At 37.5% G+C, this 19467-nt stretch overlaps 1 protein-coding gene across 4 annotated transcripts in view; it reads left to right on the top strand.

Annotated features, from left to right (window-relative positions):
- Window positions 1-19467, top strand: part of RELN (reelin) — a 522413-nt gene that overhangs the window by 320882 nt on the left and 182064 nt on the right. For all 4 annotated transcript variants that reach the window (XM_030834331.2, XM_060304789.1, XM_060304788.1 and 1 more), the window contains exons 12-15: window positions 10447-10598; window positions 16927-17039; window positions 18380-18588; window positions 19339-19467. In XM_030834331.2, the coding sequence (XP_030690191.2) occupies window positions 10447-10598; window positions 16927-17039; window positions 18380-18588; window positions 19339-19467 (603 nt within the window). The remainder of the gene's footprint in view (window positions 1-10446; window positions 10599-16926; window positions 17040-18379; window positions 18589-19338) is intronic.

Below are 19467 nucleotides of genomic sequence, written 5' to 3'. Positions count from 1 at the left end.
AGCCAGAGCAATGTCCCTATCAAATTACCAGTGGCATTTATCACAGAACTAGAACAAAAAAATCTTAAAATTTATATGGAGACATAAAAGGCCCCGAATAGCCAAAGCAGTCTTGAGGGGAAAAAATGAAGGTGGAGGAATCAGACTCCCTGACTTCAGACTATACTGCAAAGCTACAGTAATCAAGACAATATGGTACCAGCACAAAAACAGAAATATAGATCAATGGAACAGGATAGAAAGCCCAGAGATAAACCCACGCACCTATGGTCAACTAATCTGTGACAAAGGAGGCAAGGATATACAATGGAGAAAAGACAGCCTCTTCAATAAGTGGTGCTGGGAAAACTGGACAACTACATGTAAAAGAATGAAATTAGAACACTCCCTAACACCATACACAAAAATAAACTCAAAATGGATTAGAGACCTAAATGTAAGACCGGACACTATAAAACTCTTAGAGGAAAACATACAAAGAACACTCTTTGACATAAATCACAGCAAATCTGTTTTGATCCACCTCCTAGAGTAATGGAAATAAAAACAAAAATAAACAAATGGGACCTAATGAAACTTAAAACTTTTGCAAAGCAAAGGAAACTATAAACAAGATGAAAAGATAACCCTCAGAATAGGAGAAAATATTTGCAAATGAATCAACGGAGAAAGGGTTAAACTCCAAATCATAAACAGCTCATGCAGCTCAATATCAAAAAAACAAACAACCCAATCCAAAAATGGGCAGAAGACCTAAACAGACATTTTTCCAAAGAAGACATACAGATGGCTACGAAGCACATGAAAAGCTGCTCAACATCACTAATTATTAGAGAAATGCAAATCAAAACTACAATGAGGTATCACCTCACACCAGTTAGAATGGGCATCATCAGAAAATCTACAAACAACAAATGCTGGAGAGGGTGTGGAATAAAGGGAACCCTCTTACAATGTTGGTAGGAATGTAAATTGGTACAGCCACTATGGAGAACAGTATGGAGGTTCCTTAAAAAAATAAAAATAGAATTACCATGTGACCCAGCAATCCCACTACTGTGCATATACCTAGAGACAACCATAATTCAAAAAGACACATGCACCCCAGTGTCCATTGCAGCACTATTTACAATAGCCAGGTCATGGAAGCAACCTAAATGCCCATCGACAGACGAATGGATAAAGAAGATGTGGTACATATATCAATGGAATATTACTCAGCCATAAAAAGGAATGAAATTGGGTCATTTGTAGAGACATGGATGGATCTAGAGACTGTCATACAGAGTGAAGTAAGTAAGAAAGAGAAAAACAAATATCGTATTTTAACACATATATGTGGAACCTTGAAAAATGGTACAGATGAACCGGTTTGCAGGGCAGAAATAGAGACACAGATGTAGAGAACAAATGTATGGACACCAAGGGGAGAAAGTGTTGGTGTCATGAATTGGGAGATTGGGATTAACATATGTACACTAACATGTATAAAATGGGTAACTAATAAGAACCTGCTATATAAAAAAATAAGTTAAATAAAATACAAAAATTCAAAAAAAATTTGCAATTTATAGGCTACATAACTTCTAAAGTATTAGGTTAATATAAAACAAAGAATACTTAGTCCAACAAATGCCAGGAAAGTGACAAAAAATAAACAATAAAAAACAGGGTAAATAGAAAACAGAAAACAATTTGGCAGGAACATATCAGTACAATCTGAACATACCAGTACACAATAAATTTGAGTGAGATATATTCATTTATTAAGTGAGATTTTCACAGTAGGTTTTTAAAAAATCAGCTATATGTTTGCTATTTATGAGAGACTCAAACTAGAACAACACAAGAAGTTGAAAGTCAAAGAAGAGAAACTAGTATACCAGATAAATGCAGCAAAAGAAGCAAGGAGGCATATTAATTTCAGATATTCAAATCCGATAAAGTAGAATTCAGATTTAAGCATTAAAAGGGCTAAAAAGGAGTATTTTTGTGTGTGTGGCTTTTTTTTTTTTACATCTTTATTAGATTATTGTTGCTTTACAATGTTGTGTTAGTTTCTGCTGTACAACACAGTGCATCAGCTGTCTGTATACCTATATCCCCTCCCTCTTGGGCCTCCCTTCCACCCTCCCCATCTCACCCCTCTAGGTTGTCACAAAGTACCGAGGTGATCTCACTGTGCTATACAGCAGCTTCCCACTAACTATCTATTATACACATAGTAGTGTATATATGTCAGTGCTACTCTCTCAATTCGTCCCACCCTCCCCTTACCCCACTGTGTCCACAAGTCTGTTCTCTACATCTGTGTCAGTATTCCTGCCTTGCCACTAGGTTCATCAGTACCATTTTTCTAGATTCCATATACATGCATTAATATACGGTGTTTGTTTTTTTCTTCCTGACTTACTTCACTCTGTATGACAGAATCTATGTCCATCCACATCACCACAGATGACTCAATTTCCTATGCAACAGTATATGAAGAACACTTTGCACAACGCATGACATATAATAAGCAATCAGAAGACTTAAAAATTGGTTGTTATTCCAAGTATGCTTACTATCGGTAATGGGATATGACCAAAGTGGTACTCAAAGAAAAATTATATTCATAGTAACTAATAAGATATGAAAGAAACACAAAGTTGAATAGTCCAGTGAAACCTACATTGGATTCTCTAAATAAACCAATGAAATGTCATTTTAAAAAAGACAGTATTAGTTAAAATGATAATTGGATATATTTTAAAACCATGGAAGTGCTAAAGTGGATCAGAGTAAACTTGTTGCAAGCTGTTAAAAGACTTCTTGGGCTTCCCTGGTGGCGCAGTGGTTGAGAGTCCGCCTGCCGATGTGGGGGACATGGGTTCGTGCCCCGGTCTGGGAGGATCCCGCGTGCCGCGGAGCGGCTGGGCCCGTGGGCCGTGGCCGCTGGGCCTGCGCGTCCAGAGCCTGTTGCTCCGCAGTGGGGGAGGCCACAACAGTGGGAGGCCCGCGTACTGCAAAAAAAAAAAAGACGTCTTACTTGTTCTGGTTTGCTTTTGATGTGGGTTCTAAGATTACTTTCTGTTTACACAGATTGTTTTTCTGTTTTGAAACATAGTAAATTTTCCAATAATAAAAGAATAAGTTCATATGATTAGGTATGCTAAAATTGTTCTGGAATTCCTTCATAGAAATTTTAAACCCTTCTTTAATTTGCAGCATGTGTACATCTTTGCTTTTGGCACTGCCATTCTTGAGTTGGTTAATAACCCCTTCCCCTCTCCAAACCAGCTGTCCCTGTGAGCATCCAGAATACAGCAACTCACTCCCTCTTCAAGAGAGGACACTCTTTACTGAAGACACAGAAAGAAGAGAATGAAATCTGAATCCTCCCAAAGTGATTTAATTCCTCACAGCTTGGCATAACACTAGCCCATGATAGGATTTTTCTGTAGAAGGCTTTAGAGGAGGCTGCTGGCACTGAAATGTTCAGATGCCCACTTCTTCAGCATGTTTCATTTTCTGTAGTCTTTCCTCAGTAGTTCACCTGCTGCACACTGACCACAAGGTAGTCCTGAATATGTAGGAGTTTATACGAAGGAAAAGCAGAGCTCTGACACCTCACAAAACATAGCTCCAGGTTATCTAGAACATATTCAGGAGCATTAGGAAATTGAGAATTAATTCCTCAGCCCCATAAAGTATGCTAAGTAGTATAATTATTTAGCTGTGTATTTTGAAACATGAGAATGGCATAATGACTAGTTTGGCATATATGTAATAAAATATTATGTGACACATTTATAAAGAGTTAATAGTAACCTGGAAAATGTGTATATTACTAATGTAAATGAAAAAGGGCAAAATACAAAACCATCTGTATAATATTATCATGACCGCTTGGAAATATACATATAAAATAGTAGAAATATAGTAAAATAGAAATTGTTCTTGTCTCTGGGGTAGTATGGTTATGGGTGACTTTTTTCTTCTACTCTTTCTATTTTCCAATTTTCCAATAATGAGAATATTGCTATCATACTAGAAAACAAATAGATGGAATACCCAGAATTCTCCCACGTACCAGCAAGACATAGAAAAGATGCCAGAGGGCAAACAGGACTTATCCAATGGTCAGAGAGATTAGTCTCTGGACTGCTGACCTGACTATTTCCAGTTCTCTCCAACCTCCAGTCCTAACAATCCTGCTCTGCTACTGTCACACCCTATTAACTGCTTTATAAATTTGTTCTGAAGAAGCTCTTTCAAGAAATATATTTTAAAACAGCTCATGTAAGATTATAGAAAAAAATTTGAGCACAGATAATGTTTTCCTCAGGTCAGCCATGACTTAGTCTCTGATAGGTGATTTACTATAAAGAGACCAAAATACAAGTATTAGTTATGTTTTTTAATGGCATTGCTTAGAAAAGAGGGTCAGTCCTGAAACTGACTCAAAATGTCTTTCTTAAATTTCAATGCTATCCACTGGAATAAAACCAAGAAAAAAGCAATATAAACTCAATAAAACAAATGTATATTGGCTTCCTTGTTCTGAGGAGATAGTTCCAAAGAATGTTACATATACCTTGAAAACCAAAACTGCATATAGACCAACAAGAACAATCTCCATTATAGCCCCTTCAATGTCAGTTGATGCTTTTATTAAAAATTGGCTTTAAAATTACATAGAACTCTTCAGAACAGTTTGAGCATCTTCTTGCTATTTTCTACAGTTCTTCCCTCTATCCTACCCAGAAGAATTATGTTACCTCTGGCATTTTATTTAAGCTTCTAATTCAGGGTAAGTGAATTTAAGATAGACTGACAGACTGAGTTAACACTGTATTAAGTGGGTCTTTCTTTTTTTACAGGCATGTTCATTATTATTAAAGTAAAACCCACTTGACTATTTAGATCACATAAGTAATAAGTTTAAGCACCCCGATAGATTTGTAACCAAAATCTTAAACTGTACAAAAAATCCACGGATAGAAAGTACAGTTTTTCTTTCAGCTTAAATTGTTTAAGCAGTTACCCTTTGCATATTGTACTACAACATTGTCTAAGATTGCTGCTCTGCTAATTCTAGTGTGAAAAAAATAAAAACACTCATTATAACTTAGAAGTTCATTTGAATTGCCACTTTCACTTATTTTAAAACAAAAATAGTACTACATTTTACAGGGGGAGATAAGGAAACTAACATTTATTGAAACTGTAATACGCCAGGCAGTACATCATTTTCTCTAAACATCCTCAGTCTAGGTCATATTTCTGTCTTATTAGTGAGAAAGCTGAGTGCTTTCTACCATTCTGAAGCCAATATTCTTTATTAATGTTATTCCAGCAAGAGTGTAAATAAATACAATGCATGTAATAAAAACCTAAAGCAAAATTGAATTTGAGTGAAATATAGGGGAACCAATTGAAGAAAAGAATTTTTGAAATGCAGTGCATGCAGGAAAGCCTTCAAATAGAACTTATCCTTTACCTTCACCTAAGCTGTCATGCTGGAGGAAAAACCTATAAATGCAATGAAGGTGGAGAAGCCTTTAGTCAAAATGACCTCACAGGACTCATGCTAGAGATAAACCTCATGAATATAAAGGAATGTGGAGGGTCTTTTCCTATGGCACATCCCATATTAAATATCAGAGAATTCATCCCAAATAGAGAGAGACCTTATGGATGTAATGAACTTATTCAACCTCAGAGAATATCTAGTAGATAAAAAAAACCTTATGAATTTGGTAAATGTAGGATCTTAATAGCCAGGCTGTATTCTATATCTTAGTTCAAACCTAAAGTCACCAACTTTAGGTGGTTTAATATATTTTGGGAAATATAATAAAAAAATTTTGGCTTCCCTGGTGGCGCAGTGGTTGCGAGTCCGCCTGTCGATGCATGGGACACGGGTTCGTGCCCTGGTCCGGGAGGATCCCACATTCTGCGGAGCGGCTGGGCCCGTGAGCCATGGCCGCTGAGCCTGCGCGTCCAGAACCTGCGCTCCGCAGCGGGAGAGGCCACAACAGTGAGAGGCCTGCGTACCGCAAAAAAATATATAAATAAATAAATAAATAAATAAATAAATTTTCATAGATAATGTGAAATGTTCCACTACCCTTTAGAGCCTTTTATGCCAATATTTGTAGGGAAAAAAGTGATTAAAATGTAAGACCTCTATTGCCTATGTTCATATTCTTAGTAATTTTATCAACCTATGATGAGATCATTTAAGTTTTCATTCTGAATTATAAATTGAATACCTTTCTTTTTTCTGAAAATGATTTTCCTTTTGCAAAAAAAAGAAAATGTGTAAAGTAAAAACTAAAAGTCCTCCAATGCTAATCCCACTCCACACTGTTGAAATGTAGGCATATATTCTGGCATATATCATTCAGAAATTTTGCTGGCTATACAAAAAAAACACTAGAGTCACATTTCCCTTACTATACTCAACTTGATATTTTATTTTATTTTTTTATAAATTTATTTATTTTTGACTGCGTTGTATCTTCGTTGCTGCACGCGGGCTTTCTCTAGTTGTGGCGAGCAGGGGCTACTCTTTGTTGCGGTGCACAGACTTCTCATTGTGGTGGCTTCTCTTGCTGTGGAGCACAGGCGCGCGGGCTTTGGTAGTTGTGGCTCACGGGCTGTACTAAGCGCAGGCTCAGTAGTTGTGGTGCACGGGCTTAGTTGCTCCGCGACATGTGGGATATTCACGGACCAGGGCTCGAACCTGTGTCCCCTGCATTGGCAGGCGGATTCTTAACCACTGCGTCACCAGGGAAGTCCCACAACTTGTTTTTTTAAAACTTAACAATATATTATGAATATCTCTTCTGCCAGTAAATATATATCATTATTTCAGAAAGGCACTATACCAGTTTATCTAACTAAACCTCTATTAATAGACAAAGAATATTATAATCAAATTTTTGTATACTTGTTAAAGTATTTCTGAGATATTCCTAAAAGAAAATTAGAGAATCAGACATGTATGTGTACATATACATATATATGTATGTATGTAATTTCATTTTGATATTTACTGCCAGATTGCCCTTCAAAGAATATGCGTCATTCTTTTTTTAAGCTTGTGAAGAAAATATTCTTAATTTCAGCTTTATTGAGATACAATTGACATATAAAGTTGTAAGATGTTTAAAGTGTACATTGTGGTGATTTGATATACATACACATTGTAAAAGGAGTCCCTCTATCTAGTTAACTAACATATCCATCACCTCACATATTTATCTGTTTTTGTTTGTTTGTTTGTTTGGGGTGTTTTTGGTGAGAACATTTAAGTTTTACTCTCTCATATCATTCTTTTTTAAAAATTTTTATTGGAGTATAGTTGATTTACAATGTTGTGTTAGTTTCAGGTGTACAGCAAAGTGAATCGGTTATACGTATACTCTCATATCATTCTTAAAACTATTAAAGTATAAGCTAATGCAAACATAATTAATTTTATTCTCAAAGCATTCCAAAGCAGCTGATAGGGAGAATCATCAGCTTTCCAGCTAAGAAACTTCTTTAAATTATTTTTGCTTACAAAAAGAACTCTCTTTTTGACACAGAAAGTAGAAGGACATACTTTAAAATATAAATTAAATATTATTGTGACCTTTCTACCTCTAAGGAACGAAGTTGCCTTAAGGCATTTTATTGATTATTAAACTTTTTTGTGTGTTCCAACTTCGCCCCACTCTATTATAAATAATAGATACCAATGCATTTATAATAAATAATGTAAGGGATCTTTTTTTAGAATTAGCCATCAAAGATAAATATAAATTGCTCTGTTGCAGAGAGTTCTCCCCTCTAGCAGACATTCCTTCAGAGGCAGTTCACAAAGAACCACATTTCCTTGGAGAAAACATAATTTAAACCATAGAAAAGTAACACTCCTTTTCAGGGAAATTGTGGCGCCATCCAAGATATTGCCCAAACTATAGAGGTCTTTAAATACCACTGCTGGCCTCAAAGATTTGGTCGTGCTATAATTTTACTTCATGTAATTATTATATTAAGAGAGAGTCAGAGACCATGACATTTTTGTACTTGGAAAAGACCATAACTTTGCAACCTTACAGAGAGGGATTCTGAAGTCCAGGCAGGTGAAAGGGCATCTCTGAGGTCCCTCAGTAGCTGATGCAGCTCTGGGATCCCCTCAAGGATACTTTGCCTCCAACTAAGCTCGAGCCAGTGTTTATACAAATTCACGAAGAATGAGCTTGTGCTACAAGAAGCTCCTACTGAATTTTTAATAAATGCAAGATAATTTATTTAAAGCAATGAGACTTCTACAAAATGATTTTCAGATTTCTCTCTGCTTTTTTTCTTCAGAGCCAACTAAATCAAGCCTTTGATTTTAAATATTTGGGTTTCAAAAGAAAATAACCTCACTTTTGTTATCTTCCAACCGTTACAGTGGGATAAATAAAGACTGGAGTAAAATTGAATATGTTGGACTTTAAAATAAAGATTAAAAAGAAATGTATAGCCTGGATCATATCTCATATAGCCCTCTCAGTGGTAGAAGTCAATGAAAATAATTTCTTTAGATTAATCTAAAAGAGTTAATCATTTACAACTAATAAGAGAAAAAGACTACTAATCTCATTTCTCACTTGAATAAAACGTTCTTTCAGTCCATGACAATCTGATCTTTTCCAATTTAATTTTTCATTTTAAAAATACCCTAAAGCAGATGGATGCCTACAAGGAGTCATCATATGCATCATTTATAACCTTAACTTGCTTTATGGAGGAGTAGGCTGAGTGGCTTTATTGGGATAAATGGAGCAGGTGAAAGACCAATGAACCAGTGTGAAATTTTCTTGTATGAGTCGAGAGAGGTTCCTGGTACTTACAGTGGTCCAGTACTATTAAGAGCTGCTTCTCCTTGAATAGCTGATTCACTTCATTGTACAGCAGAAACTAACACAACATTGTAAAGCAATTTTACTCCAATTAAAGAAAAAAGAAAAGAAATGATAAATCTGAAAGACTGTAACACAAGGAGAGTATCTGCAATAAAAAGTTTTTTGAAAGATGAAAAGGAAAAAGAGCTGCTTCTCCTTGAATGATTGATAATAATTTTTTTTTTTTTTTTGGTATGCGGGACTCTCACTCTTGTGGCCTCTCCCGTTGCAAAGCACAGGCTCTGGACGCGCAGGCCCAGCGGCTATGGCTCACGGGCCCAGCCGCTCCGCGGCATGTGAGATCTTCCCGGACCGGGGCACGAATCAGTGTCCCCTGCATCGGCAGGCGGACTCTCAACCACTGCGCCACCAGGGAAACCCGATAATAATCTTTTAAAAGACAAAAAATTAAGCATTTCCTAAACGTCTTGGTCTCAACCAGTTCAACATAATTGTCCTGGCACAGTGTCCTCTTTAGAACTGTAACTACTAAAATAACAGTGAACTAAGAAACAAAATATCTCAATTTAAAACCGAACAGGCAGTCGGCCTTAGGCAAGCCACTTACCTCTGTGTGTCCCAGTTTCCTCTGTCTGTAAGCAAGTTAGTTGTGTGAAAAGCGGTAGCCAAATTAGACATGAGCAGAGATAAATACTAAGGAGATATAAGAGTTTTTATATATTAGATATTTTTATTTCCCTACATATTCAAATACCTATTTGACAGTTTAAATCCCGTCCCCTTTTTGAAAACTTGCTAGATTCTTTCCAGCTTGTATGACTTTTCATCCTATGACTATTTTTTAATGTGCCAAACAGCATACAAGTATTTATGATACTATGGCACTATCTTTTATGATTTCCTTTTTCCTTAGTTCAAATTTGATTCCCCACCTCAACTGTAAGTGCTTTGAGAATAAAGGCTATCATGTAGTAGACAAACTATACGTAGTATTGATTAAACTTATCCTGTACAGAAAAACTGTAATTGTGAATGGAATGTGTTTTAAACTTTGTTCATTACCCATGATCTGTAGTACCCCATCTTATTCTTTTTAATTTTTAAATTTTTTGCTGCATTGGGTCTTCATTGATGCTCAGGCTTTCTCTAGTTGTGGGAAGCGGGGGCAATTCTTCATTGCAGTGCGTGGGCCTCTCATTGCAGTGGCTTCTCTTGTTGCGGAGCATGGGCTCTAGGCATACGGGCTTCAGTAGTTGTGGCACACGGGCTCAGTAGTTGTGGCTCGTGGGCTCTAGAGCACAGGCTCAGTAGTCACAGTGCACAGGCTTAGTTGCTCTGCGGCATGTGGGATCTTCCTGGACCAGGGATCGAACCCATGTCCCCTGCATTGGCAGGCGGATTCTCAACCACAACACCACCAGGGAAGTGCCTGTAGCACCACATCTTTATTTCAGAATTATTCATTACTAAGTATATGTTCCTCATTAAAAATAAAATGTTATACTCTATAAAGTTTTGACTTACTATTTTAACTCGTAGTGATTGTCATTTTTTAAAGGTGGGACATCTTGGGAGCTGTCATTGGTACAGAATGTGGAACAATAGAATCAGGTTTATCAATGGTCTTCCTCAAAGATGGAGAGAGGAAAATATGCACTCCTTACCTGGACACAACTGGTTACGGGAACCTGAGGTTTTACTTTGTTATGGGTAGGTACATTTTGAACAAATTTTATTGACCTAGGGCAAATTCTAGATGAGCACCTATTCCTGAGGAAGTAAGATTGTTTGTTGTCTACAATATAAAATTAAAATTCATGAACTATGAGTTCTACTGGTTGAGCAAAAGTCTGTGGTGCTCACACCTGCCTCACACCAGCTTTGCTGGAACCATCCTGTGCAAGAGCTAGTCTTGTTCTTGCATGACTAGGCCTAAAGACAAAATGCCTTTAGACCTTCCTTCCACCTTTCCTGCAATGGTCATAGCTGAAAAGACAACAAGAGAGAAGCTAAGAACAAAGTAACTCCTTTGTCCAAAGCCTCTAGCCTCCCCCAAATACAATTATCAAGGTGAATCATTTGTTTTCATGGATATCTCATCATTGCATAACTCTCGTTGTAGGAAGCTAAGAAAGAAACAGATTTATTATACTTTTTACTGCTTTAATACTATTCTCTACTTTCTAATATGTTGGCAAACACATAAAGGAAAAAAGTGCTTATAAGATGTTATTTTTCTTCAGATGACTGCAGAGCAAATAAATACTTAAAAGTTTAGAAAAATACCCAAGGAGGAATTAGGGGGTTGAAATGGGCGTCCTCTGAAATTTATCATTTTCGTCAGCAAGAGCCACAGTTACATACTCTTTCACTAGATGTCATTCCAGAAATGTGAGTAGGTGTCACATGCCTTTTTGTTAAATGACTGGAAAAGCACAGGCAACACCTGGAAGTGAAACAGGAAATAAACACTGTCCACCTTTGACCTTACTAGCAAAGATGTCAATTCATCAGGACAAACAGAACTTCCAAGTCTAGGCTTCTGCAGTGCCTATTATTTTTCTCACATTCCTCACCTCCTACAGCTCAGAGTGGCAAAGCACACTTCAGATTGTATCATGCTCTCAAATACGTTGCCTGTGTGATGCTACCTCATTTTCAATAATGATCTGTTTGGAAACAGGGAAGTTGTGGATATAAAATATAATAATATAATCTTCCTGCCATAAGGATATCCTCACCTTAACTCTGAAATGAGTTGTATATTTAAAGACCCAGACCTCAATTCCTTTAAATAATTAGAATTCAAACTGGCTCTCATTTTATTAAGAGTGATTCCTGGGAAACTTTAAGAACTGCCCTCACCCCCTGGCAAATTGTAATAAACATTTAATATGCCTGTCTAATTTAAGTATTTTCCTTTTTGTTCATTTTTCACAAAATATATTTGAATTCTTCATTTTTTAGTAGTAAATTACGGTAAATCAAACCATTCGATGCCTTTATATAAGAGATTGTCATCTCTATATAAGAGATTAAGTCATCTTTAATTCTTTCTAGAACAAAGCAGATTATTAATCAATTAAAATTATATTGACTCGGAGGAAAACATTCACTTGGATAGACCTGACGTACCTTATCCCAAATAAAAGCATCTCCATTCGATTAAAAAAATTAATGAGTCCCTATTGAATGTAGAGCACTGAGCTAGCATATATGGAGACTACAACTGGGGAAAATAATGATACCTAAATCACAGAGTTGCTGATCAATGAGTTAATACATGCAAAGCCTTCAAAATGGTGTCTAATAAATACTTAAGACTCAATATATCTTTGGTTTTTTATGTATAAAAATTACTTAAGAGCCCTTGCCCACAAGTAACACTTAACTATAAAAGAGATTGCAGTTTGGCTGTAATGGAATGAAAATGTTATGGAAGTGCAGAGGAAGCTCTGGGTATTGTAGTGGAGGGATTAGGGTAGAGTTTCACGAAGGAGATGGTATTTGAACTGGCCTTGAAGGTTCAAGCTAAGCCAGCATTTTGAGAAAAATCACAAGTATAAAGGTATATGACATGTTTGGGGCTGGGTGATTTTCCCAGTATAGTTGAAAGGAAAGACATAAACTGGAAATAGAAAAGTGAACTGAAGCCAGAGTAGTGAGTGACTTTCTTTAACATCATACAGAGGAATTTGGATTCTCCTACTCTAGGCAACATGGAGCCATCAGATGATTTCTGTCAGTTCTATAATATATTCTCATCTTTGTTTTAGAAAGATAATTCTGGCATAGTGTGAAGGAAAGACTGAAATAATCAGAAATTAGAGGATAGAAGACCAGGTAGGATAGGGTTGACAGATTTAGTGAGTGGTGGGGGAGACTTATTTAAATTTAAATTTCAGATAAACAGCAAATAATTTTTTGTATAAGTATTGGTCATGCAATGTATTTTAGCTGGCAACCCTAAATTAGGGAAGCTATTGCACTGGTCCAAGCAACAAAGGAAGTATGGCAATGATGGTGGCAATAATGTGCAGGAGGGGACAGAGATAGAATAACTGGAGAAGGAACCAACTGAAGTTCACACCCAACTGACTAGGGACTATGAGAACAGTCTTGAGAGGACACATTTCTCTCCTGGATGTTTGGAAGAATGGTGCCATTTCCCAAAATAGGAAATGTCAAAAATAAGTATGATCACAATAAAGATCAAGTGTGCAGTAGAGGATTTTGAGACTAGATTTGTTGAGGTTGAGGGTTCTGAAAGGCCATATGAAGGCAGAAATTCTACTCAGGGGCTGAATCGGATTTGAAAGTTGTCAGCATACAGGTGATAACCGGAGCCACTAAAGTTGCTGTGTTCTCCCAAGCAGGAGACAGAGTAAGCAAAGGACATGAAAACTCCTTAAGGAGAACGCTCACCTAAGTATAGGTAGAAGGAAAAGGAGTAGACAAAGGATGCTGAGAAAGGGCATAAGGAAATGCAGGAGGAGGGTGTGGTTCTATGCTAAAGAGGGAAAGGAAGAGAGTGGTTCAGGGGTGGGATGACAGGGAGGTGATCAGCAGTGTAGGAAGGCCACAGAGACAGAGGTCAGAGGTCAACCAGGACAGGGCTGAGAGCCCACCTGTGACTCCCCATGATGTGGTGCCTGGGAAGCCAAAGAGCATAGAGTTAAAAGAAATGGAGACGTGGCACTGACTGAGAACTGCTCTTTCAGGAAGTTCACCAGTAAACACAAGGAAGGAAATGGGGTCTGACCTTGAGGAGAAAGCAGAATCAGCAAAGGTGTTTTTAGAATAGGATAGGGTAGGCTAGGCTAGGCTAGTCTAGGACAGGATGACAGTAGGATAAGGTAGGATAAGACTGGATTCTACAGAAAAGACTTCAAAAGTTTGGTAGCTGATAGAAAAGAAAACAGTATGGGAAGAGATTTAAGATATGATAGACAGTTTATAAGTAACCCCTCACTAAGTATGGTGCCTTAGGAAAATCAGTGACTGATTGTTAATCTAGACCAGATCACACTCCTTTCTTCTTAGACACTGCCTACGTGGTCTTCCTGGTTTCATCCTTTGGTTCATATCAGTCTGCTGTGACTACCATTTCTGGAAAATTTGCTCAACTTTCAAAGTTTGGTTCAAGTTCTATTTCCTTCATTCACACATTTTCATTTATACAACACAAATTATTTGAGGACTAGTATCCAGCACTGTTCTTAGAGCCAGAATGCAGTGAACATGACAAAAATAACGTAATATACATCATTCATTTGGGTTTTTTGGTTTGTTTTCTTTATTATTCCTTCAACAGATATTTACTTAGCATCTCCTATATACCCAGCCCTTTTAGCCTACACTTGTATCTCTTTTCTCTGAATTTTGACTGCAGTTATGGCAGCACAACACAGTTTACTGCTAATCATCATTCTTTCATGTATATTAGACATGTGTATTAGTTACTTGCTAAATTACAAACTTTTTGAGGTCAGGGCTTATCTCCCCTTTAGGCCCAATGTCCCGCACATAGTCAATTTAAAAGAAAGATCACTTTCTTAATATAAATGAGTGTCTTAAATCTACTTAAAACAGGATTTAAAATACTTTAAAACTAACTGTCCATCTAGTTTCTATTGAAATTTTCTGTACCTTAATTGCTGTACAAAACGCCCTTTGAGTCATACCTTTCCACAATACATCAAAGTGAATGAAGCTGAAGAAGAATCCGTGTCTTTCTGTAGGAGCTGCTGTCACTGAAACTTCACAGAACTGATAAATTGCCCCAAGAGGGATCTTTCAGCTAAAGTCTGTCATCATTTTAAAGTCTTGGCTCCTTTTGGACTTTCTTCTTCTGTCATTCTGGGCTGGATGAGCCTCCCATGTGGGTTTCTGTTCTCTCTGAAACTCAGGTGCAGTTCACGAACTGTTCTTGAGAGAGCAGAGAGGATTTACAGGGAACAAATTTTAATGAAATTAGAGAGAATTGTTGTTTCAGTTCCTATGTCTCTCTGGATGTGGTGCTTTAAACCCACACTGCCTGTGACCTTTCACCTTTTTTTGTTCTTTTTTGGTAAGTCTTTAATATGGGCTCAATAGTCAATTCTTAAAAGTTACATTTTAAAAAAGAGAATTTAATTTTCATGGAGGTCTTTCCCCCACCTCTCCCCCCCCGCACCAGACTGTCATTTTGAATGGCTTTACTTGCTATATTTACTATAATCTTAAAGTATGTAATGAAATGCTAAAAATATGATATCAGTTGTCAAAACCATGAGATTTTTCTCGACAGGTTGCTGCCATTGAACAATAAACATCTTTTAGGATGGGGTCTACATTATCCCTATATCTGGCTTCTCTATTCTCAATTCAGATTACTTAACTCAGTAAATATTTATTATATGCCAAGTTACATATGTCTGACAGATTTCACAAATACCACCATCCAAGTTACTTCTGTTATCATGGTCTTTCTTGTACTGGTCAGGTTCTAGCTTTCTTACCTAACATCACATTTCAGTAATTTCTCCCCAGGATCAGATCCCAGTTACCCAGATCGAGGTTAAGCCAGACACTTGCAGTAATTGACACTTTATTTTTTTATACAGATGGTGAGTCTCAGGCTTTTTTTTTTTTTTTTTTGCGGTACGCGGCCCTCTCACTGTTGTGGCCTCTCCTGTTGCGGAGCACAGGCTCTGGACGCGCAGGCTCAGCAGCCATGGCTCACAGGCCCAGCCGCTCTGCGGCAGTTGGGATCTTCCCAGACCGGGGCACGAACCCGTGTCCGCTGCATTGCCAGGTGGACCCTCAACCACTGCGCCACCAGGGAAGCCCTCAGGCATTATTTATTGATTTTACTAGATTAACTCTTAAAGGGTAACTTTATTCTAGAGTTTTTGAGGTTGCTTTTTTGTCACCATAGAGTATTAGCAACAAAAATTGCCTGTAGATAAAAATTAACATTGATGGTGGTTGATTTAAGAACTGGAAGAGGGTCTTTTTAAAAGATAATAATAAAAAGTTAATGTTATAAATTTTGGACCTTAGGGGTAGAATATTTGCCAGGAAATCCATGTACATATCACCACTCCTGCTATTATGTTTGGTGCTGTTATGAAGGATAATGGTGAGTGGGGAGAGGTTTCTGGTTAGACATGTAATCCTTTAAAATCCAGGTTAAGCAGACAATTGATAGAAGCCAGCAGTAATAAGGATTATTGGCCAAATGCGGTAGAATAGAGGGTCAAAGGCTGAGACATCAACATCAACTCCTGGCTCTTCCACCAACTGGTTAAATTATCTTCAGTTTCAGGTACTTGCTCTGTTATTCAGCTGCATCATCAGGATGATCTTAACTACCTCTCAGTTCTAACTTTATATCATTTCATATGACTATAAAGTAGTGTGATAGAGAGTAAACTACTCTATATAGCTTCCAAGAATCAAATGAAGTACCAAAAGTAAAAATGTAAAATGAACTGCATCTAAAATACAAATACCCCAATAAAGATGTTAAAAAAAAAATCTTTTTCCTAAGTACTAAAAAAAAAAAAAAAAGCAAATACCTAATATGTGCTAAAATATTAAAGATACTACATACAACAGTTTAAGTAACACACTGCTTCAGAAATCCTTGATTCAGTGAGTCACCACAGTTTTTTTAAAACCGTAATCAATAGGTTCTGAACTTGGGCTATAAAGACCTCAAATATAAGGAAGTAATGGTTTATTAAAAAGCAGAGCACACTTCTTTAATGAGAGTTAAGATATGGACAGGTAGTCACAGTTTGTTGCAGACTATTATTTGAGTAATCTCATTAAGTAAATAGTTTGGCCTTCACAAATGTCAAGTCTTTGATCTTTAGCATGGCCTATCTGAACTATCTTCATAAATTTTTCCTTTGGGTCTGGTTACCTTTGTTTAGGGTCATTCTTAAGTGACATCTGGGTTTCATAATTATTTTTTATCCTGAAATTTAACACTACGTTTTACATGTTAATGGATGCAAGTTGGTACTAACACTTAAAATTTTTTGTGCAGGAGGGATTTGTGACCCTGGAGAGTCTCATGAAAATGATATCATCCTGTATGCAAAGACTGAAGGAAGAAAAGAGCACATTACACTGGATACCCTTTCCTATTCCTCATATAAGGTACCCATGCCAATCTGTGTGTCAGATGGCCCCACCCCAGTCCAGGTCAAAACCATGAAGACCATGCTAGATGCCGTGCTAGAGGATAAATCTCTCTTCTGGCAGCCCAGAAAGTTGCCACATTTCTTTAAAACAGTGACATGGACATTATTTTAGCGTTCACTTTTTTTTCCTGATACAAACAAAAAGTGAGGTTTTATCAGGAGGAGTGAATTACAGCCCATTAGAGACAATAAGGAGGAGCCCAATACTCTGACAATTATTCTCGTCCCTAAGAAAGCCCTAAAAGTGGCTCTAACTATGCAGCTTCACAGACTTGGCATCAGGCATAGTGACTATTAATTTAGCATTTGAGGTTTCCTAGGCAGAAGACATTGTAAAAGTACAGATTGCTATTACCTTTGCTTTTTTCTTTGATAATTTGAGCCAGAGATTGAGTCTTTGGAGTCTTTGGATTTGCCCTTTGGATTTAGGACAGATGTTGGCTCTAGTTATTTGCAAACATCTTCAAAATTATGTGATGCTTATCACAAGGTAGAAAATTATCCTCTTCTAATAGTAGATGTATTTGTGCTGAGAGTACACTCACACATTCATTACTAGTTAGCCTTCCCTCCACGTTGATGACACCTTCGGGACTTTAAAAAGCTTGAACACAGCCAGCCTCTAGCATCTCATAGCTTCAGTTAGGAAGACAGGAGATAAGCATCAAGGCTAGAATAGGGAACAACCAAAGAAAGTACCCAGTACACTCCACATGCTACGGTCACCCAAGTTATACCATTTGGGATTTCATAATGGACCACTCTTCCAGCTGTGACTAGGTAGGGTTCCACCCGCTCTGGGCAGCTGCATGCCTCAGACCAAATCAATACGTCAGTTATCGTGGATTAACTCTTTGCTCTGGCTGTGTCCACTTAGAGTCCTATTTTCAGAATACCTAGTTCGGCAAAGAATTCATATTATACAATACACTTTAAAAGAAGACTGATGACGAAATGTAAATAAGTTGCTTTTATCTTGTGCTAAGGTAGATAAAATGGATACATATGCTTTGGTAACTTTTAAAGACCTTAAACCAGTTTATCTTCAGGTAGAGAGGGCCTGATCACACACAGGGAGTTCCAGGTGTCTGCAAAGGAGGAATTCTGAGTGACTAAAATGAGTGCCCCATGAGGCCAGCATCTTCTACATGAAATTACAAATGGAACATACAGAATATTGCTTGGTGCTTAATCAACAGCAGTTATGTACATAGTAATTGCAAGATTGAATTTAGGAGAATTCACAGACTCCCGTAGGGAAGGTTATGAGTGATTTTGGTTTCCTTTGTTTTGAAGGTTCCATCTTTGGTTTCTGTAGTCATCAATCCTGAACTTCAGACTCCTGCTACCAGATTTTGTCTCAGACAAAAGAACCATCAAGGACATAATAGGAATGTCTGGGCCATAGATTTTTTCCACGTCTTACCTGTTCTCCCTTCTACAATGTCTCACATGATACAGTTTTCCATTAATCTGGGATGTGGAACACAGCAACCTGGGAACAGGTAGGAAGCCGCATTCTGTGCGCCTGTGGACAAATTAACAATAAACACGTGGACCTGGCTATTAAATCAGAGCAACTTCTCAGTAGGTTTTCAGCTGAATTTTTAATAAAATATCCATTAACAAAATACACACTTTCCCTCAAAGGAAGAAAAAAGTTCTTCAATTAATATGTAGAGTATGATTAGATAGATTTTGATTAGAAATGGCTTTATTCTAAGAGCTTGGTCTTAGGTATCAGAGGTGTTTGGAGGAGCTGTGGCAGCCATCCATTCCGACAGATTGCTGAGAGAGCAGAAAAAACAACCAAAGAAAAGCTTGACCCCAGTTGGTTAGTGACCCCGTAATAATAGGCACAGAAATCAATTAGCACTTCAAGAGCTATGACTTCTCGGTTTCACTTGCTGAAGTGTTGCCCTTGTCCTTTCTAAGGATTTTGTCAGTCTGACATTCACAGGATGAAACGGCAGTGTGAGACATGGTAATTGCCTTGCCATCTATCAGATTCAGGAGCACAAACTCAAGTTCGCATTCGCTGTCTTTAAAACATATTTTGTTTCTATAGCAGTAAATTAACTGCTTGCCTTTTGAAAGCTGGTCAGACTTCAGTAGAACGGAAGATGCTTTGGAAACAGCATCTTAATTTGTACAGTAGTTCTACAGATGTTTAATGTACCTCGCCAGAGATGAGTCATTTCATTACATTTGTTATCTTTGCCCCTTTTCTGTTGTGCTTGGTCTGGTGTTATCAGTGTCAGCTTAGAGTTTTCTACCAACCATGGGCGTTCCTGGTCCCTGCTCCACACTGAATGTTTGCCTGAGATCTGTGCTGGACCGCACCTTCCCCACAGCACGATCTACTCCTCAGAAAACTACAGTGG

This window comes from Globicephala melas, chromosome 9, assembly GCF_963455315.2.
Source record: "Globicephala melas chromosome 9, mGloMel1.2, whole genome shotgun sequence".
Lineage (NCBI taxonomy): Eukaryota > Metazoa > Chordata > Mammalia > Artiodactyla > Delphinidae > Globicephala > Globicephala melas.
The sequence above is the reverse complement of the archived record's forward strand: the minus strand, read 5'-3'. Positions and strand labels throughout refer to the sequence as shown.